The following is a 20942-nucleotide window of genomic DNA, read 5'->3' on the forward strand; positions in this document are numbered from 1 at the left end:
CAAGGTTTGTAGAAACCAGATCCAGGATGGACACTCACTCTGGCAGAGCCCTGGGTGAAGCCCCCAGCTCCCTAGCTGTGGCTGGGAGTCCTGGAGAGAGAGAGAGAGAGAGAGAAACCCCCCCACCCCTGCCCCCACATCTTCCTGCAGCAACTTGCCTCCAGGCAAAAGCCTGCTTAAACCCTTTTATAACTCTTTAGGGGGAAATTATTTACATTAATTAATTGATTGACTAATTAATTCAAGACCCTATACTTGGGACCTACAGCTGGGGTTTCATCGACTTACTATTGAAGCAACTCAAAAGTCTCAAAGGGAAGAAAAGCCAGCACCAACTTAGAAGTTTAGCTATTTACAAATCTTAGAATCTGGCCACAATGTCTCTGACCTTGAGAACCACAAGTTAGTAATTTTGGAGGCTTCTTCCTTCCCACTCAAGCTTTTTCTGAAAGCAGATACTCCCCTAGGTATCAGTTATCTATAGCCATGTAACAAACAACTCTGGAACTGCCTTTAATTTGCTCACACGTCTTCTGCTTGGGCCAGGCCAAGTCAGGCTGCTCTGCTGGGTGCTCCGGGGCTTCGTCAGGCAGTTGGCACCAGCTGGGGGCTCAGCTGGGTGGAGGGTTAGAAATGGCCTCTGCCCACGAAGCTTGGGGACTCTGGTGCTGTCAGCTGGGTGTCTCTCTCCTTGGGGGTCTCTCATCATTCGTGTCTGGGCTTCCTTACATGGCGGCCGGAGGGTGCCGAGAGTGAGAATGCAGACATTTCTTGAGGCTAGGCTGTGGAGCTAACAGAATGTCACTCACAGCGTGTCCTATCGGCCCAACCCACTGATAAGGCCAGCTCAGATTCAGGGCTGGGGAAATGGACAGCACGCTAGGAATTTGAGGCCATCTTTAATCTCTGACTCTGCCTGACATTGCAAGGGTTGCCAGGTGGACAAAGAACATACTTGCTATGTTTTGTTGTGACAGAGCTGGCTTTTCTTACTCATCTCTGATTTTGCATTTCAGCGATCCTCAGACAGAAACAAAAAACCAGAAATGCTATATTTCTTACAGTTTAGCATCTTCTAGCTCTGTCTATGAGACATTTTTAACTTCTAGCATATTGAGAGTTATTGCCCTAAATAAACCATCCTATGATCTTAATGTACCAACATAATAATTTTATGAACAAGCCAAATTATGTGCAGCACCCATGAATATTCTTAAAAACGAATGCTCGGCACGTGTAAAAAGATAAAACATAAAAACTATACGTGTTTCAATTTTCCAGAGATTTTATTTGCTTACATTTTTTTTTCTATGACTCCAAAATGCCCAGATATTTTACATTTTCATCCCAGGCGGGAGTGTTGAATCTCTGTGTTCTGGGCCAGGCCTGTACTGGGAACTGGGGGTGCAGACGAGCAAATGAGATCCAGCCCTTAACCCCGGCAGCGGGTCATAAGGCAGAGACCGAGGCAGTCCTAGGTGAACTAGATGACTGCACAGTCACCGCTCTGACAGGCCCTAAAGAACCGAGGGCCAAGGCCCTCATCAACTTTGCTGCAGTTCGAGCCGTGGAACCCCAGCTGTAAGTCCCAACATAATGTCTTGAATTAATCAATCAATCAATTAATTAATGCAAATAATTTCCCCCTCAGGAGTTGTAAAAAGGTTTAGGCAGACTTCTGCCTGGGGACAGGTTGCTACGGGAGGGTGGGGGCCCCTCTCTCTGGGGCTCTTTCCCCCCAGGGCTCCAGTCCTCCTGGCCATAGCAGGGGAGCAGTGGCTTCGCCCAGGGCTCTGCCAGAGTGAATGTCCATCCTGGATCTGGTTTCTACAAACCTTGACCTGCCCGGTGGAGTGAGCAGGACGAGGTGTGTTGGGAAAGGCGTGCAGGTTTTGGGGGGTCGTGCATGTGTGCGCGTGGAGTGGTGGGGAGGAGGCGGGAGAGGGGCTGGAAATAATGCCACCTTCTGCTGGCCCCTCTCTGGCTGGGCTGGGAGGTGAGCCGGGATGGGCCAGCCCAGCGGCGGAAGCATGCCAAGCACATGCTCTCTGGCCGCCGCAGCCTCATTGTTCCATAAGCAGATTATGAAATGCTGCATGAGGCGGCATGGTGGGGGGGCTGTCTTCAGACCTGCGGCTTGCCTTGTTTTTTAAACAATCATTGCATAGTGCAGCCCGGTCAGGGTCCCCTCAGGAGGACGGGGAATCCCTCAGCCTTTTCGGGTTCGAGTTAGCCGCGTGACTGCATGCTTCGGCTCCTGGCCTTCCCGTCTGGCTGTCTTCTTTATCTGAGTCTCTCTCTTTCCTGGGAGAGCCCGAGTGCCCCGCAGAAAGGCGAGCACTGGATCAGCCTGCTTCCTTAGACAAGCGGGGGAGAACCACACAGCAGGCCCCGCGTTGTTCTAGAAGCAGCAAAGGTTCTAAAAAGGCCAGTCTTCCTCTTTGAGGACATTCCAAGCCCAGAGGGACGGTGCTTCAAGAATCCAGAGTGGCTTCGTTTGGACCTGGTGCCCATCTGAGGAAGAGGTGCCTCGGGGTGAATCGCCTGTGACACTTTTATGGTTTCTGCTGAAACGGGAAAGCGGGATGAAGTGACTGCAAGACGCTGGGGTTGGGGTCCAGAACCAGTGCTGGCCTTTACTCCGCCTATGTTTTCGCGGGCATCCGCTAGGTGTTACTATTAAATCTCAGGAGACAGCATTTAACTTGTGGTGTAGATGAATCCATGTAGTAATCTGTGTATTTTACAACCGGGGATCTTAACAAAATTACGAATTTTTTAAAGAAGCAGAATAAAAGAGTGAGATTGTATTGCTGAGCTTTGAATTTAGAGGCAGTGAAACACGTTGGTGAAAATGTGTGCCTCAAAGCTTGGGTTCAAATCCCAGCTCCACCGCCTGCTAGCTGTGTGACCTTGGACAAGGTACTTAACCTCACTGAGCATCGGTTCCCCATCTGCACATGCTCATTTCCTAGGATTACTGTGAAGACTATTACATGTGATAAAAGGACATGAGAAGTGGTTATCACAGGGCCAGGCCCAACTAAGTGTTTGCTATTAGTGTTAATAGTATTTAACTCCTTATGGAACCCGTATGTTTTCAGGAAAATACTGAACCATTTGAACTCAAACGGAAGCCCCATGCTCTCTGCAACGGTCATGAAACAGCTCTTCCGAGTAAGCCCTAAAAACCAGGGTCCCCAGCACTGAGCACTATGCAGCGTTCATTCTTCACAAAGCCCTGTTTTTATCGTCACTTCGCAAAAGAGGAAACGAAAGGCTCAGAGAGGCTTGATAACTTGCCCAAGGTCACACAGCAAGGGCTCAAACTCAGTCAGTAGGACCTCATCTGTCATTATGACAACCTAATGCCTCTGTTGCGGTGGAACAGAATTTGACCACAGAAATGCTTTCCCATCCACATTAAAGTGTAATTGGGCGTGACCTGTGATAGGATTCATTCATTCATTCATGGGTGTCCGTGGAGAGCCTCTATGCATCTGGTGTGTTCGGGCACGTCTGCAAGTGTGTGTTTAAGCCTGCACACATATTTCAGTAGTTTCCCCACTCTCTTCCTGCCCTTCCCCCTTGGCTGCATAACAGAGAACCCTGTGGTCCTCATGTGATTTTCTCCACCAGCTCCCCGTCCAGCACCGATGCCCACCTGCAGTTCCCCGACGGCAGCGGCCTCCTGCAGTCGGATGAGCCACAGCGGGCGTGTGCCCTGGAGCAGATCTGTGGCGTGTTCCGTGTGGACCTGGGGCAGATGCGCTCCCTCCGCCTCTTCTTCAGGTGAGGCCCTCTTGGCCGCGTCCTGGAAGCTGCCTGTATGCTGTGTCCCAGGGCGGGGGGTGCAGGGGGAGGTCTGTCTTTGGGTCCAAGGCCCCAGGGTTCTCAAACCTCTGCTTCCCAACATCATTCGTCTCGTCAGCAGTGCGCCACTGTGGCTGTCCCGCGGGAGCCAAGTCTGGGCAGCTCCCAAACTCTTTGCTCTGCCTTCAGGGTGATGGTAGCAGCTCTTGCTTGGAGCTCTGGTTTGGGGGAAGACAACAGAAAGGAGTAGCTGCAGGCTGCTTCCGGTCACCCACCCAGAGGCCCTGTGGCTCTGCCAAATGGCCATCTTGAATTTCACTTCCTCAAAGGCAGGGTCCCCCAAACACAGGACCGCACCAGCCAATGACTAGTGCTTAGAAAGAGCAGGCCCGTCTCTCTGGGGGTTCCCAGATCCAGAGCCACATCCCACCTTTCACGGATGGGCAGCCAAGGTCGGGCAGTGGCCCTAAGGCATGTGTCGTGAATTTCCCTAGAGGATTCTCCCAGAGTGCTGTTCGTGCCAGATGGGGAAGCCCACTGGAGGAGCCCCCCTTAGTGCCCGCCCCACCTGGGTTCAAAATCTGAATCCAGGTCTGGGCATCCACCTGCCAGATCAGGGGTCAGGGGTCTCCCAGAGAAAAGGGAGGATCCGGCCTGGCAGGCGGGGTTGGGGACAGAAGGCTGCTCTGGCAGGTCTTCTGGGAGTGAGGATAGTGCAACCCCAGGGCCTCTGTAGGACAGAGTTGCTTGCCCTCTCCAGCAAAGAGGGTGATGGCTAATATTGGGGCATAATTCTGTCCCCTTCCTGCCAGCAGCCAAACTCGAGGGGGACTTTCTGTTTCCTGCCTCTGAGGTCTGATTATACTTGAAAATAAAAACCTGTGTTTGCATAATCTTGGGTCTTTTTTTTCCTGCCTCCAATGGCCGCTCAGCGATGAGGCCTGCACCAGCGGCCAGCTGGTCGTTGCCAGCCGGGAGAGCCAGTACAAAGTCTTCCACTTCCACCACGGTGGCCTGGACAAGCTGCCTGATGTGCTTCAGCAGTGGAAATACTGTGCAGAGACGCACCTCAAAGACCAGGTACCCCAGAGGAAGGATGGGTACTGCACCCTGAGTGGGGAGGCCCTGTCCCTGGAGAGACCTAATTGTGGGGAGGCCCTGTCCCTGGAGAGACCTAATTGCCAAGACCCCTCCCCTTGATCCCCGCCCCTCCACCAGGGCAAGGGGGGGCAGGACGTGGGTTCTCTCCCCAGGAGTCCCAGGTCTTGCGGGTGTGACCTGAGGTCGCCGAGAGCCAACAGAGCAGCAACTTTGGATTTGAAACATGTGCCCAGGCTTCTTGTAGCGGCAGTACTCTGCACTTGAAAAATCATGTTTTGACAAGGCTTCCTGCCATATTTTGCTCAATCTACATACAAATGTAATAAGAGCTCTTTAATTATCTGTTTAAGATACTGTATGTGCTTATTAGAAACGGGCTGACTTTAAAATTCCCTTCCTTCCCACAGAGCCTCCTGCTGGCTTCCCTTATTACAGTAGCATGGCTTTTTTTTCCCCCTACATTGAACAACCTTTGATTTTTGAATTAAATGTCAGCTGCAGTTTTGCCCTGGATCCGTGACTGCCCGTGGAGACAACCTGACAGGCGGGCTCCCCGCTCGCAGAACAGCCATCCCTTTGTATGTGGCCAATCACATGTAATTTATTGCAGGCCCTCCCGGCAGAGGGAAGTTGGCCGTCCGAGGCATTAATTCCGTCTTTGCTGCGGGGTGGAGGGAGAGTGGGGGGCGGCTGTCGGTGGGAGTGGGCCAGGAGCCGGGAGCTCGAGGGGGGACCACGGCGAGAGGACGGTATTTTCATTTTAATTGCGTCTAATTACACTTGCCATTTAGGGGCTTGTATGCAGGGGAGAGGCGTCCCCCTCCTTTCGGAAGAGAGCGGGAGGCTTGGGCATCCTGCGAAGAGCGTAGCTGGCTTCGTAAGCCGTGCGTCTGAGACGCTGCTCTTGCCGGGTGTCCTCCCCTCCAGCAGGTCGCCGACGAGAAGACGTGCATGCAATTCTCCATCCGGCGTCCCAAACTGCCGTCGTCTGAGACGCACCCCGAGGAGAGCCTGTACCGAAGGCTGGACGTGGCGGCCTGGCTCCGCCACCTGAACGCGCTGGGCCAGGTGGAGGAGGAGTACAAGCTGCGCCAGGTGAGCCCGGCGCGCCGGCGGGGCCGGGAGCCGGGTCGGGCGGTCGGGATAGCGCCCACCCGCCGCCTCCGGGGGGTCCGGGCCTGGTGCGAGGAGCTGTGTGAACGCGCCCGATAGAGCAATCAAAGGCGCTGCGATGAAAAAGCAACCTCCGGAGCGGGTTTGGGGGACCCCGCGTCAGCCTGTATAGAAGAACTCGCAGCCCGCGCCGCGATTCCAAAACCGGGATTAGGCCCTGACGTGAGAACGACAGGTTAATCTGAGCGCCGCACCAGGGGGGGCATTGACATTGAAATGAGCCTGGTTTGTGTCCTGTATGGGAATGGGGGGCCGGCACTTTCCCCTTCCAAACATGTGCAAATTGCAGCGATCTGAATCAAGGCATCAGTTGTCAAGAAGGCGCAGCAAAGCCACCAAAACACAGATCTCGGGGGATTTGGGGGTGCTTTGAGCGGCCCTGCTTTGGCCCCTCCCCAACTTTTGCCGCTTCCTCCAGGCCATTTTCTTCGGCGGCATTGATGTGTCAATCCGGGGGGAGGTCTGGCCCTTCCTGCTGCGTTATTACAGCCACGAGTCGACGTCGGAGGAGAGGGAGGCGCTGCGGGTGCAGAAGAGAAAGGAGTACGCCGAGATCCAGCAGAAGAGGTGACCGCGGCGCCCGGCCGGGACCCCCTCGAACCGCGGAGGGAAACCCCCACCCCCCGAGCCGCGGAGGGAAACCCACCCCCGAGCCGCGGAGGGAAATGCCATTTGGAGAGGCAATTTAAGGTGCAATTCAGCATTGATAATATGTTCCGTGACCCATAGTTTCCCTGGAAAATGGGTCTCCCAGGACCGTGAGCGATGGGCCTGGATAAGTGCAGTCATTACCCCAGCGCCCGACCCCCAGGACTGGCTCTCTTTAGCTCGCATGTCAAGGTTTTAGAATCCTTTTTCAACAGACTTAACAAGGCACTGACATCTCACCGCTGAAAGCCAGGGTGGCAGCGGAGCCTCTGGGGCCAAGCCGGAGCTGGGACTGCTGAGGTCTTTTGGGGTCTCACTGACCCTGGGGCTGTGGTCAGCTCTCCCCCGGGGAGGCCGGAACGGGTGAGGCCGAGTTCATGCTGGCCTTGTGCATGGCCTCCCTCATGCCAGTGGGAGCTGGAGGGTTTGCCAGTGGCCCCAGTTCCCAGCCGGGAGCAGGGCTGGGAGGGATGCGCCCGCTGGTCTGGAGCGGTGCGTGAAGCTTGCTGACCCCACGCTGGGCGCTCTGCTTCGTGCCAGGCTCTCCATGACCCCGGAAGAGCACAGAGCGTTCTGGCGAAACGTGCAGTTCACCGTGGACAAGGATGTGGTCCGGACAGATCGCAGCAACCAGTTCTTTCGAGGCGAAGGCAATCCCAACGTGGAGAGCATGAGGTACCCCGGCCCTGGTCAGCACGATCCCCCCTAGGTTTCACTTGGGCTTTGCCACCCAGCGCCTCACCGCACCCCTCAGGTCAGCTGACCCTCTGGGAAGTGGACCAGCAGCAGCAGCTTCCACAGGGGCCAGGGGTCTTTCTTCCAGGTTCAGTGCCCCCAAATCAAAGGATCCTTAGCTATTTTAGGCAACGTCAGTGGTCCTCTGTCCTAATGACCCAGGGAAGCCCCATACCATAGGCCCCTCCTAAGGGTACCAGCAAAGCGCCCCTCCCCTCCACCGGGCATCCACCAAGTGTGGCTTTATGGCTCACACCAGTGGTAGCTCACACCTACCCTGAGTGTCTGTCTCCCACTGGGTGGTCCTCTGGGTGATAAAGCCACACAGGGCCAAGGCTGGCATCGTTGACATTCTGCTGCCTCCTGGCAAATAATTGCACAAAATTAGCAGCCCATTAAAAGTCCGTGCCAGCCCAACCCTTTGTCGAAGGCAGTCGACCATTAAGAAAATCAGACCCACGTCCCCCCTGCCCCTGCTCTCAAGGGCTGGGCTGGTGAGTGTGCCTAATTGCAGGTCATTACCTTTCCTCAGGCTCTGAAGACCGTCCCCAGAGCCGCCCTCCTTCCTCTGAGATCGAGGTGAAGGACAGGGGTCTGGGCAGCCAGGGTCTCCAGGCTAGGGTTCCACTGGTCCCGACAACAGCGCGATAGTGTGGCTGACCCCCCTGCTCTCTGCCCTGGTCTCCAGGAGGATCCTGCTGAACTATGCGGTGTACAACCCGGCCATCGGCTACTCCCAGGGCATGTCGGACCTGGTGGCGCCTATCCTGGCCGAGGTCCTGGACGAATCGGACACCTTCTGGTGCTTTGTGGGTCTGATGCAGAACACGATCTTCGTCAGCTCCCCCCGGGATGAGGACATGGAGAAACAGCTGGTGAGGCTTGGGGATAGCTGTAGCCTGGCTGCTGTGGGTCAGCAAGCGGCAGAAAAGCCAGGGTGGGCCTTGCCAATGGATGATGAGGGGCTCCTGAGGTGCAGTGGGTAGTCGTCACACCCCTGCCTCCAGAGCAGCAGGCCGGCTGTGCCCAGCCACCACCCCTCCCTTTGTGGCTTCCCCTAACCTACACCCGCCAGACCCGACAGCCCTGGAAGGTGGGGGTGGGGAGGCAAATCTGGGGAAGATGGGGCCAGGAGCGCATGCGCATGCGCCTGCCTCCCTCTACCTAGCACCTGTGCGCCCCAAGCATTTGTCAGGGCCCTGCTGGCCCCGGGGACGTGGCCTTGGATCTCCCGTCTGGGAGAGATGCTCCACCTGGGAGCTGACAGTGTGAGCAGAGGTTGCTTGGGGCCAGGGAGTGATATGGAAGGAGCCCTGGTGATAGAGACGGGGACCAAGGCACAGGGGTCTGGTCCTGGACACTGCCAGGGATGCAAAGGCTTGGCCGAGCAGAATGTACCAGGCAGTGACACTGGGTGCCCCGGTCAGGTGGGGGGCCCACATACATTGTGGTGAGAGCTGAATGGAGGGGCCTCGAATGCCAGGCCAAGGAACACATCCAGGTCTAACCAACCATGTGGGGGCCATCGAAGACTGTGGACAGGAGAGCAGAACACAGCAGAGGATTTGAGGAGAGGGAGCCAGGAGCGGGGAGGTGGGGATTGGAAGGTGCGGGGCACCAGGCTAGGGCTGGTGGGCGTCCATGAGGAAAGGCGGGGTTCCGCCGCACACATGGACCTGACCTTGCTGTGGACCCCTGGGTGAAGAAACTGCCCAGTAGGGAAGGCTCCTCAGAGTCAGTTCCCCTGCCACCCCGGTGGCTGTCTCCAGTAGGAACAATGGGCCGCTTGTGTGGGAAGGGGCCGGTGAGTCACCAGGCCCCCGCCACAGGATCCCCTGGCTGTGATCTCAGCTGAGCCTGCCTGCTCCCGCACTGGCCCTGTGATGTCAGGTTTCCACGGTACCTGGGGAGGCAATTACGGGCTCTGACGCGATTCGCCCTGACGAGCTGCACAGCACATGGCCCCGTGACTCGTTAGCTGCTGGAGATTGATTTTACAACATCGCTGGTGAAGTCAGCAGCCTGAGCTGGGTGCCGCCAGAAATAGCCTCGATCTTGTCCCACGTCACTGGGTGGTGGCTTTAAGTACAGGATTTGAGCCTCTTGGGGTTCTGAAACGCCCCCTCCCTGCTCTAAATCAGCGCTTGGAAGAGGATGGATCTTGGTGATCAGAGCGGAAGGTGGTTGAGTGGGGGTGGGGTGGGGGCCTTGTCAGTGGACGATCTGCTGGACACCCCGGGAAGGAAGGGAGGGTGTCAGAAATGGCCCCAAGTGGTGCCCGAGGCCTAAAGGGTCCTCCCAGCCTCAGACCTGCCACTAGTCTCCCGGTCCACAGCAGAGTGCTGTGCTCTGCCTTGTCTTGGGCCACCCTAGCCTCCAGAACAGTCTGAAATCTGGGCGAAAGACAGCTGTGAGTCAGCTTCCAGTGACAGAACAGAGTAAGTAGGTGCAGACACACGTAGCAGATAGAGACCTCACGTGTGGCACGTGTGCTTCTCTTGGGGGGGACGGTGCAGTGGCCTGAGGAAGGGCCCCCGTGGGAGTGGGCTTCCTGGACCCGGCAGGCAGGCCTGCCGGGGGCTGGGGTCTAACTCCTCCTGGCCTCGCCCCCAGCTGTACCTACGGGAGCTTCTGAGGCTGACCCACCCGCGCTTCTACCAGCATCTGGTCTCGCTAGGTGAGGACGGCCTGCAGATGCTCTTCTGCCACCGCTGGCTCCTGCTGTGCTTCAAGCGGGAGTTTCCTGAGGCCGAGGCACTTCGGATCTGGGAGGCCTGCTGGGCCCACTACCAGGTGAGCCAGGTGAGGTGCCGAGGGCTGGCTGGGGGCCAGGACAGAGGCCCTGGAGCAACAGTCACCATCCTGCATCCCTGTGTAACTGCGGTCCCCTTCCTCCACGACCCCCGACCCCCACAAGCCATAGTCGACCCCTCACGTAGCGACTGCCCTCTAGTCCCACGTGGCCTGCCTCCGACCTGCAACTCGCCTCCCAAGTAACTGAAATCGAGGCAAATTGCCCACTGACTGCGCTCATTACCACGTTCTGGGGCTGAGCACGCTCCTGTCACAACCGATCAATGTGAAAGACATTGCAGGGACCCGAGCAGAACGCTGGTGCCTACAAGCCGGAGCCAGGGCCCACCGGCCTGCCTCCCTCAGGACAGCTCGGGGAAAGGGCCCGAGATCCCTCTTCCCCATCAGCCCCTCTGAGAGCCCAGGCCCAGCCCGCCATCCCCTCCCGTGCTGTTGATTTCAACTCGCCGTCCACCGTTATCAGTGTCTCCTGGACAAATTCCCCTGAGAGCACCGCTCTGGCCCTGTCACGCGGCTTTAACGCCCACATTAGCAACAAGCTGGCAATGTCAAAGGACAGGCAAGTCTCTCGGAATCTGTCGGCCTTAAAACAAATAGAGTATCGGCGCATCCAGGAGGTGGCCAGGACCCTTTCTGCAAAAGCGGCGCCATCCTCCCTGCGGCAGCTGGAGTGGCGTGGATTAGACAAACCTCGCCGAGAGAGACGGCCACACCGGCAGCCCTTGGAAACGTGCACCACCGCTCCCCGCTACTAATGTCGCAGGGGCATTATGCCTGATGGAAGTCAGCCCGAAGAAGCGAGGTGCTGGGGCCACAGGCTCTCTTTGTGCTTGTCTGTCCTCGCCCACCTCCCGCTTCCAGGCTTCCTGCCTGAGTTGCTGGGCTTGACGCGGACTGCAAGACAGAATCGAGGAAGCGCTGGCAAGGATGGTCCAAAACAATGGGTCATATTTAAACAAAAATGTGTCCGCTTTGCAAAACCTGGTTGCGTGTTTTCCCAGCAACAAATTTGCCACGCTTGTGACACTGTGTTTAGGCTAATGTGGCAAGTGAACTCAGAGCATCACCCAACAGGCAGGGCCATTTCTCAGGCTAAATTGAGCCACATTTGGCCCCACCTCTTGATTCAATTAGTGGCAGGAGGTTGGAAGCGGGTAGTGATAGGCTGATGGTAGTTTATTAGTGTGAGCTGTGTCGGGGAGGGGATCACTACCAGCTGCTTTAACTTTTAAAGTGTCCCCTGAGTGAGAAGGTCTCTATTTTATCCATGTACTGTACTCTAGTTGGCCCTGGGGGGCTGGGCTGCCCTGGGCCCTTGTCCAGTGAACCAGGATTGGTCCCTACACCGCTGTCCAGCCCCATTTAGAATGTGCCCCCGCCCCCTTTTCCTCCCCACAGTTCTCTCCGAGAGGAGCTGGATATGCACCTTCCTGGAGCTCCTGCACTGCCTCCCCTCCCCCACCCCCCAGCCTTGGCCGCAGTTCAGAGAGCTGCCGAGGAGACCCTTTCCCATTAGTTCAGAGGAAGGGGCCCAGCCCTCTGAGGATGGTCTCTCCAGAGTGGGTGAGGTATGGGGTGTTTGCTGCCATAACCTCTGCCCGCATCCAGGGCTCCGCCCTGCCCTGTTGGGGAAGGAACATGGTTCTGTCTGGCCGGGTAGCCGACATCGGGAGACTAAACACAGGCTTCCTCGTGGTCCTTGTCCTTCCTCTGCTCCCCGGAGCAAGTGTGACTCAAAGGCGGCATGCCCTTGAAGTGCCCGGGCCGGTGAGCGCACAGGATATACCCCATCAGGACCAAGTGCCGGCTTCCTGCTCTGGCCCAGGCCTTGCTGGGAGGCGGTGGGAGGCAGCCTCCAAGGAGGGCAGCAGAGTTTCTGATGGGCTCAGAAAAGCTGGTTAAAGAGGGAGCTCTGTGGCCACCTGGGGAGGTACCATGCTCTGCTCTGAGGCTCTTCTCCCCATTTTCTTTGCGACAAACCTAAGAGCCATCTCTGGGGCATGAGTTGGGACATTTGGTCTGGAGGCAGGGGGACAATGATCAGTGGGTGGCTGCCAGAAGGTTCTCTCTTGCTGGCATGTTCCACCACCCACTGGAGCATGTTCTGATGCACCATCTCTCAGGACCCCAGGATGGGCACGGGCCAGCCTTCTGAGAAGTGTGTTCTTTGCTCTGTGCTGGAGAGCCTCCCAGAGGGCTGCCCTAAGGGTAACAGCAGCCCGTGGGTGGCCAGCCTCAGTGTCACCCCATTGCATGTCACAGTAGCCTTTGGATGTACGTGCTAATACTGGCCTCACCCTAGAGCCCTTACCTTGCGCCTCCGCACGCAGTCTCCACCTGCAGGCAGGGCCTGGGTCTGGTCAGGAACCTCATCTGAACGTACTCTCTGCCCTCCAGACGGATTACTTCCACCTTTTCATCTGCGTGGCCATCGTGGCCATCTATGGGGATGACGTCATTGAGCAGCAGCTGGCCACCGACCAGATGCTTCTGCACTTTGGAAACCTGGCCATGCACATGAATGGGGAGCTTGTTCTCAGGAAGGTGAGCGTGGCCCCCACACGCAGCCCTGCCCTCCCCGGTGCAGAGTCCTGCCCCTTTACTTCCATCACGCCGCCCCCCCCAAGCCCCGCCCTCCACATATGCAGAGCCCTACTCGCCCTTATACAGAGTCCTGCCCCTTCACCTCCATCGCGCCGCCCCCGTAGAGGCACCCCCCCCCCCCCGCAAGCCCCGCCCTGCGCAAATGCAGAGCCCTGCCACACGCAGAGCCTTGCCCCTGCACTTTCCGAGCCTCGCCCCCACTCAGGCTCCTCCCGGAAACGCAGGCCCCGCCCCCGCAGTCCATCCTGGGAGCTCCCACCAAGGCCCCGTGGTCAGCATGTCTGGCTCTGACTCAAGAGCCTCTCTCTCCTCCAGGACTGAACAGAGTACCTGTGTTGTTGGACAGGTGCTCCACTTTAGGCAACCTCACTCACAGCCCAGAGCCCGGGAAATTGAGCAGGAGGCTTTGGGAGGAGAGGGTGGCCAACTCTCATCCAAGGTTAATGGAAGAAAGGGGGTCTTTGCCGCCTCTCCTGCTGGAGGCACTGCTTCTTAAAGCTCTCTGGTGTCCTCCAGGGGCAGTGAGCAGGGGCCAGGGGCCAGGGGTGGGGTGGGTAGGAAGAGGGCTTGAAGATGTCACTGTCCTATACAGAGCAGTGGAAATGAGCCCTGCAGGGAGGTGGAGCCCTGGGGTCAGGCTGAGCCAGGGAGGGGCAGGATGAGCCCTGTGCTACTTTTAGCCGCACTGTTACTGTTCACTGTCCCTGTGAAGACATTGGGGAGCTTTCTTTGTCTCAAGCCTCGTGAGATCACTGCTCCGAGAGCCCTTAGGGTGAGCCCCGTATTGAAAAGGACGAGGCAGGCAGAGCCCTCCCCCTGACCCAGTGCAGGGTGAGCCCCATGGCCTGTGCCTATTGCTGCCGTGCTCTTGGGCTACTGGCTGTCCCCCCACCCCCTCCCCACCTCTCCTCACCATCCATCCTCTCTGTTTGCAGGCGAGGAGTTTGCTGTATCAGTTCCGCCTCTTGCCCCGGATCCCCTGCAGCCTGCACGACCTGTGCAAGCTGTGTGGTTCCGGCATGTGGGACAGTGGTTACATGCCTGCTGTGGAATGCACCGGCCAGCACCCCGGGTCGGAGAGCTGCCCCTACGGGGGCACCGTGGAGACCCCTTCACCCAAGCCCCCCAGAGAAGGCAGGAAGGGCCCAAAGACGCCTCGGGAAGGCTTCAGTTTCCGAAGATAGGTTGGGTTTCTGCAGATAGGTTGAGCTCCCTGTGCTGGATGAGGGGTGAGGGGGTCTCAGCCAGGTCCTGAGCACATGGGAGGGGGTGGGGATGGGCATGATAGAAACATAAAGAAAATGCCCGTGGGTGACACGAAGGGAAACTTTTCATATTAAGGACAAAATCAGAGTCCGGAAGTGACAGAAGTAAAACCCACCAGCTGCCCAGAGAAAAGTCAGCTCCCCCAATAGCGGGACTAGCATGCACGGCCACCCTACCCGGAGACACGGGCTGGCTGCCTTTGATGGATCTCCACACATCCGAGGAATTCCTCCAGCTTCATCAGCCACCGAAAGGTGTTGCCAGCATCAGGAAAGGTGGGGACGGGAGGAGAGGCCTTGTTCACCCACTGTGCCAGAACAAGGGGTTCCCATCCAGGCCCAGAGACATCTTTGCAAGCTGGACACACCCCTTCATCAGGCCTCATGCTCTGAGCGAGCCAAACACACTCCACAGCTTCTCAAGCCACAGCTGCAAAGCTGATGCGAAGACATCTGCAAAAAAAGAAAAAAGGAAAGGAAAAAGCCCTACTGGTTTCAGGGTAGAGAGGTGTGAGAGCAGAGGAGCTGGGGGCTTCTACCCCATCCATTTCAACATCCTAGCCTCCCGGCGTGTGTAGGAATCTGCTTCCTGCGAGCCAGAGCAGGGCTGTTGAAGTGTTGGATTCCTCTCCCTTAGCTGGGAAGTGTCTACGTCCGGCACTGTTTAAGGCCAACCTCACCAGATACAGCAACCAACTGGGGGCTAGATGGGTCAAGATGTGTGCGTGTGTGTGTGTGCGCGTGTGCACACGTGCACGCGCACGCAAAATGCTCTGAAGGAAATCTGCAGCGTTTGACGGAAGGGGTAGTATATTAATTGACTGCTCCAGACAAAGGCACCTGAAAGTGCCAGAAAGACTCCCGCTTCTCTGCAGGGCCTGTGGTCTGCTCTGAAGGCGGATCTTCCTTAAGTCAGCCTCTCATGTGGTCGGACACGAGAGCGGCCACGGTACTGTAGCCATCACTCAGGGCACCTCTGCTTTCTGTGTGGGGACCTGGTCTTCCCAGCGCCCTCTCCCTGCTCCCAAAGATTCTTCTCAGTTGCTCCTTCTGGGACTGGAGGACAGAAACGGGCGGGGAGGGCCCCAGCCGGTGTAAAGGGGTGGAGCCATTTGCACAGGAAGCCGCCTCTTGAACTGGTGGGAGCAAGGAGCCTGCATCCTTCCTCGAGTCCTCCTGCACATCCTTCTGGGGAGAAAAATCCTGGAAGTGCCGAGAGTCATCGCGGGGACCCAGCCCCATCGAGGCTTCTTCCTGCTCTCAGCTTTTCTCCCTGAGAGTGGACGCTGCTGGATGGCGCCACTTTAAAAAGATGTTTATCAACAGGAAAGAGGAAGTTATCAGCCTCCTCCCTTCTCAGCTTCTCTCTTTTCGCCAAGGCCAAGTTCTCCAGCAGGCAGGAGACTGACCCTGGTACTCCCAAGTTCCCGGCCCTGAGGTCCAGGAGCTTTTTGGGGAGACCATCCTTTGCCCCATCTGTGCCCAGATCTTGAGGCGCAGATAGCAGCAGCACCATTATAGCCCAGCAACAGGGGCCAGGCTGGATGGGGGTGGACTTCTCATCTGCTCTGCTTCTGGGGAAAGAGGATCGCCTTTCCATGCGGAAGATGGCTCCTGATCCGTTATGAAAATGGCTTGAGTTACCCAGGCACTATGCTGACCCTCCTGTTAGAGACCACATCCCCGTGAACAGCATACCAGTTATCCATTGCCACAGTGATGCTGCATAACAAATAGCCCCAAACATGGCGGGCTCGGACAGCACACCCTTACCCAGCACATGAGTCTGTGGATCGGCAGCTCAGGCTGGGCGGTTCTGCTCTGGGTTGGGCTTGCTTCTGTGCCTGGCAGGATGCTCACACATGTCAAGGCCAGACTTGGCTTTGCTCCATGCCTCCTGCATCTTTCCTGCAAGCCAATCCCGGCCAAGGCAAAGGTACGGAATCAGAAGCGTGCAGGCCCCTTCCAAAGCCTTGGCGGATGCCATGCTGCCATCCCATTGGCCAAAGCAAGTCGCATGGCCCAACTCAGCATCAAGGGATGTGGAAACGGACCCTTCCCTGCAATAGGAGAAGCTGCGCAGTGACCAGCGAGGGGCTGGGAATTCAGGGAGAGGTGAGGAACCGGGCGACTGTTCCGGGGCTGGATAACCCCACTTTGGAACTCGCCTTTCACCAGGAGCATGACTTCCCCTGCAGGGGGCGGGAGATGCCCCAGCGGGGAGAGTGCGCCCACCTCCCCCTCTGCAGTGGAGAGGGTCTATACATTTTATTACCATACCTTGTGCCTTTGGGCTGCTGTGTGTGCGGTGGAGGGAGAGGGGTCCTCGGATCCCTCACTGTGAAGGGTCTGGGGTGAAAAGCATGAGTTCTGAATTTCCTAGCCCCCCAGCCCCTCACCCCCACAGCTCCCCAAGACCTCGACCCAAGTGCCACCCCTGCCCTCACTGCTTCCATCTCTCCCGCTGTGGGCTGGGCCGGGCCCCGGTGAGATCTAGGCCTCTCGGAGCAGCCAGGACCTCGAAAGCCAAAGACCCGAATGTGTGGGCTCTTGGAGGACCCCCAGCTCCAGAGGATGGAGTAGGCCCACCCCTGCATGGCTCCCTTAGTCTGGATGCAATTAGAGGAAACCAGCCAAAAACCCTGCGGCAGCTGTTGCCCCAGGATTATTCCCAGCCAGCAAAAGGCATTAGGGTGATAATTCAGTCATTAGACTTCTAGCCTTCCCACCGCCAGAATGTGCAAATACGGGATAATCAGCCCGGCACGGCCATCCTCGGCGATGCTGCTTATTTAAACCATTTTTTTAAAATGACACTTAGTGTTATTGGCCGGTGTGCGTGTGCACGCATATTTAAAAGTTTCCCCACCGCGCACGTCTGTGCTGACGTTACACGATGTCGTCGGGGCCTCTGGGAAGAGAGGGCACCTTTGATGTACATGTGCTGGCACGGAAAGGGCAGCGGGGGTGGGGGCTTGACTGCTCTGGAGCGGGGGATGGGGCTCAGCGTCCCAGGGAAGGGGGACGATGGCAGGACGGAGCCGGACCTGGGAAGGCGGGGGTGCGAGAGCTGGAGAAAGTACAGTTGGGGGCCGGCTGGGTGCCCAGGGGAGCAGTATGCTGTTCCAGAAGGTTCTGACTTATGTCCCAGCGGGGAAGTCTTAGAACTCACAAGTCAAGGGAATTGTGGTTCTTGAGCCAATTAGGGGCGGGGGATGGGTGGGCTGAGGGCGCCTCTCCAGCCCACCTCTGCAGAGGAGGAGGATCGCGGTCCAGAAAGGCAGTTCCACGGGCAGCCTCAGTCTGGATGCCGTCAGCGGGCAGTGCTGTGCTGTTCTGATCAGCTAAGTATCGGGCAGGATGGAGGGGTTTGAATCCAGGGCCTGGGAGCAGGCAGCTGGTCAGGATAAAGATACTGGTCCTGAAACAAGGGCCTTGGCTGGCAGAGGTCACCCAGCTCTGACCTCTGATGGCTGGACATAGGGAAGGGGGGCTGTCGTGGGAGACCTCCGGCTCTCTCGTTTGGGAGGAATAGCGGGGAGGGGGCGGCCCCCAGAGTTGGGCTTACGGCCGAGCACTGCCCTGCGGAAGCCCCCATCCTTCCGTGCAGGCCGCTGGGTTCACCAGACCCAGGGAAGGGAGGCTCTTCCAGTCTGTCTGCTCAGCCAAGGCCCCCAGAGGCCTCTCTGCCTCCGACGAAAGAGGAGGAAGGCATTCCCCAGGGAAAAACCCCCCACACGGGCAGGGTGCGGCCTGTGCCAGAGGCAGAGGCACTGGTCCAGGGCTGGGGAACCAGACAGCCCAGCATCTGATTAGCTCTGCGTCTCTGCAAGGCTGTCACTTGGAGTGAAAGCATTGTGACCTCAGCCGTCCCTGGCTAAGAGGGAACTGCCCCCAAACCAAATGGCTCATTTCCTGGCAAGCTGTGACGCCTGAGGACAGGGATTCCCCAAAAGGGGTGGGTAGTGCTCCACGGTGGGAAGACACTTCCCTGGGGGTCCCGAACCTGGCTCTTGTCCTGCCTCTGACCCTTCCCAAGTGCATGGCCTTCCCCCGCCCTGAGCCCGAGGTTCCGTCACTGGCAGAATGAGAATGGCACCGCCCGCCCAGCCCACCTCGCAGGACCGCCCTGGGGGCTTTCCTGGTAAAGGTTGCCCAGGGACCTCACCTGCCACTCAGGGAAGAGACCACTGAGGTTGACCTTGTAGCCTTGGCCGGGAGGCGGCATGCCCCCCTACCTGAGAGCTCGCCCTGCTCTGGGAGTCCGCAAACCCACTCCCTCCCATGCGCCCACCGTGCTGCGCATCCCGCACTGAGGGGACCGCTCTGTGCCTCTTCTATGAAATTCACCCCATGCCACCCCACTCCTTCCACGAGGAAAACCAACCATGAGCCATGACCTTGAAGATCCTGAAAGATGTGTCTGTGTGCAGCGTGCCAGGCTCTGCAGCAGGGGTGTGGTCCTGGCCTCAGGGTCTCCTCCATGGCTGTGAAACACACCCAAGTGTGGGGCTCCTGGGTCAGGCTGTAGAGACCAGAGAGGGGCGTCCCTGGCCCTCTGGGGGCAGGGCATGTGTGCAAACAGCCTGCAGGAATCTGGCCCTTCAATATATTGTGCTGAATTTCTAGGTAGGAAGGTAACATTTCACGTTCAAAGAGATCAAGCCACATGGTCGTCTCTCCAGCATCTTGAGTTCGTCAGAGGGCAGGGTTTCTGTTGTTTAAGGGAAAGTTTAATGAAATTTCCACCATCACCAAGAGATTACTGATGTCAGGGACAAGCGATTTGTTCTCTGTATTTTACTTTGTTTGGGTTTTTAAATACAACTGCCCGCTGGTCAGGCCATGCCCCAGGCTCAGGTCTGGCCATCCTGACCCCTGGGGCCACCGTCCCTACAGTGCTTCCGGCTCTCATGGATTCCACTGCAAAGTAAATAAAATCATACTGACAACAAACGTATGCTCTGCGGTGCCTCTAAGAGAAGGTCTGGTGAGGTTTGTTAGGTCAAAATGTGGCAGGTTCGGGTGCAGGGGGAGAGGGCCCCGTGGAAGAGCAAGGAGGGCCGGAGGGCAGGCCAGTGGCTGGACAGGCCCTGCTGGGGGAAGCCTGACCTTGGGCTCCAGGGTCCATCAGGCACCTGGAGGGGACAGGGGCTTGGCCTGCAGCGGGGAGGAGCGCCTCGTCTCCCGTGGTGGAGAATTAGCGACCTGCTGGGAAAGCACCCCCGTGAACCCAGAGACGGGGGGCCCTGAGACCGGCCCCAGGGCCTGGCAACACACAGTGTTTTATTGAGACTCTGCTGCCAGGGCTCCGATTTCAGGAAAAGCTGGCGTCTTGCATTTGTGAGCTTTTAAAGGAGGCAAACGAGTTGAATTTGACCTTGTTAGGGGTGGGAGTTAAAGGACGAATTCAGGCCTCAGCTTCTCTGTCTCTTTGCTCTGGAGCCCTACTGCAGGGAACACGCCCCAGGGATCACAGGGGGTGGGCGAGGGGGCTGGGGCAGTCCTGGTTCTCCGCCCCCCGCCGGCCAGGAGTGTGCTGGAGGGCTCCCAGCCCTAACAGTGTCTGTGGGCCTGAGGGCTGGTTTTCGGTGGGTTTGTGTCTGCCTTTCTGTTCTTTTGCCTGCAGGGGGAGGAGGGCACAGGTTATGGGTCCTCCTGATTGTACTGCTGGGAGTCTGGTGTCTTCAGGGTCTGCCTCGCCCTCCACCCACCTGGGCAGGTGATAGATCAGCTGCCATGCATGGCTGGTGGCTCCACTTAGAGAAACCTTTATCTGTCTTTTGAGGGTGGGAGGCACTGTTTCCCCCTCCTGCCTTGCCCTAACCTGGGATCCAAAGTCACTGGTGACGGCCAAGTACAGGCAGAGAGGGAGCTTGGAGCTCAGGGGCACCAGCCTCCGAGGCACAGCCATGGGTCGGTTTGTCCTTAGGAAGGGATTGTTCACCCCACAGAGCAGCCCTGCAGGGGGATGAGGCCAATTATGCCCCCGCTCCTTGGGCCACGGCCCCACCTAAGAGGGCCTTTCGAACCTGTCAGGCAGCTGGCTCCCTGGGTCTGGCCCAACCAGGAGGCTCTACTGGGTGTTTGTCTTTGTTCTGCTCTAGTTCTCCCATAAATAACAGCCATGTAGTCGTGGCCACAGGGATGTGCCGCCAGAGAGCCTGACTCTTCAGGGCGGCCCGGGGAGGCCTGGCCTCCTGTCGTCCTGAGGTTCTGGAGTCTGTGCCTGGGAGCAGCTCATCTGTTGCAGCAAGACAGGCCGTCTGCACTGCTCCCAGGCTTTACACCCTGCGAGCTGCACACTCCACGGGGCGTGTTCACTGCGGAGAGTGAGCGTCCTGTGCACAGCCCTTGTCCACGTTGTCCCTTCGTGCATCTGTGCAGCAAGCGCCCACTGAGCCTCAGCAGGGACGGGGGTACCACTGTCCTGCAGACCTGCTCCAGGGGCCCGAGGCCAAGCCTACCAGGTCACCAGCGTTTCTGGGGCAGGCAGCGTGTACCCTATAAACCTCCAAGAGCAAAGCTGCCTTGCTGGACCTGGGAAAAGCCACTCAGTGTCCGCAATTTTGCAGTCTCCAGGGCAAACCTTGAACACCCTGGGTCTGAGTGGCCTTTGGCTCCAGAGACTCTGAGCCAGAAATGTCGCTGACACGGTTTTCTTTCAGTCAAGTTGAATCTCATTATGAGCCCTGTCACCCCAGTTCAGTCTCAGTTATTACTGGCGTCTCTCCTTCACCCAACACCCACCTGAGGACACGTGATTAGCAGGGGTGGGAGGGGCCCCAC

The 20942-nt window shown here is 57.7% G+C and overlaps 1 protein-coding gene across 7 annotated transcripts in view; it reads left to right on the top strand.

The window, feature by feature from the left end:
- TBC1D16 (TBC1 domain family member 16) overlaps positions 1-19113 on the top strand; it is a 76517-nt gene extending 57404 nt beyond the window's left edge. For 3 of the 7 annotated variants that reach the window (XM_047759267.1, XM_047759268.1, XM_047759265.1), the window contains 9 exons: positions 3640-3792; positions 4746-4893; positions 5842-6009; positions 6506-6654; positions 7276-7410; positions 8159-8345; positions 10084-10272; positions 12682-12828; positions 13824-19113. In XM_047759267.1, coding sequence (XP_047615223.1) covers positions 3640-3792; positions 4746-4893; positions 5842-6009; positions 6506-6654; positions 7276-7410; positions 8159-8345; positions 10084-10272; positions 12682-12828; positions 13824-14072 — 1525 coding nt within the window. In that variant the 3' untranslated portion in view covers positions 14073-19113. Of the gene's footprint in view, positions 1-3639; positions 3793-4745; positions 4894-5841; positions 6010-6505; positions 6655-7275; positions 7411-8158; positions 8346-10083; positions 10273-12681; positions 12829-13823 lie in introns of those variants that run through there. The other 4 variants (XM_047759269.1, XM_047759266.1, XM_047759270.1 and 1 more) reach the window with 3 other exon arrangements.
- The last annotated feature ends 1829 nt before the right edge of the window (positions 19114-20942 follow it).

Source organism: Phacochoerus africanus, chromosome 14, assembly GCF_016906955.1.
Source record: "Phacochoerus africanus isolate WHEZ1 chromosome 14, ROS_Pafr_v1, whole genome shotgun sequence".
Classification (NCBI taxonomy): domain Eukaryota; kingdom Metazoa; phylum Chordata; class Mammalia; order Artiodactyla; family Suidae; genus Phacochoerus; species Phacochoerus africanus.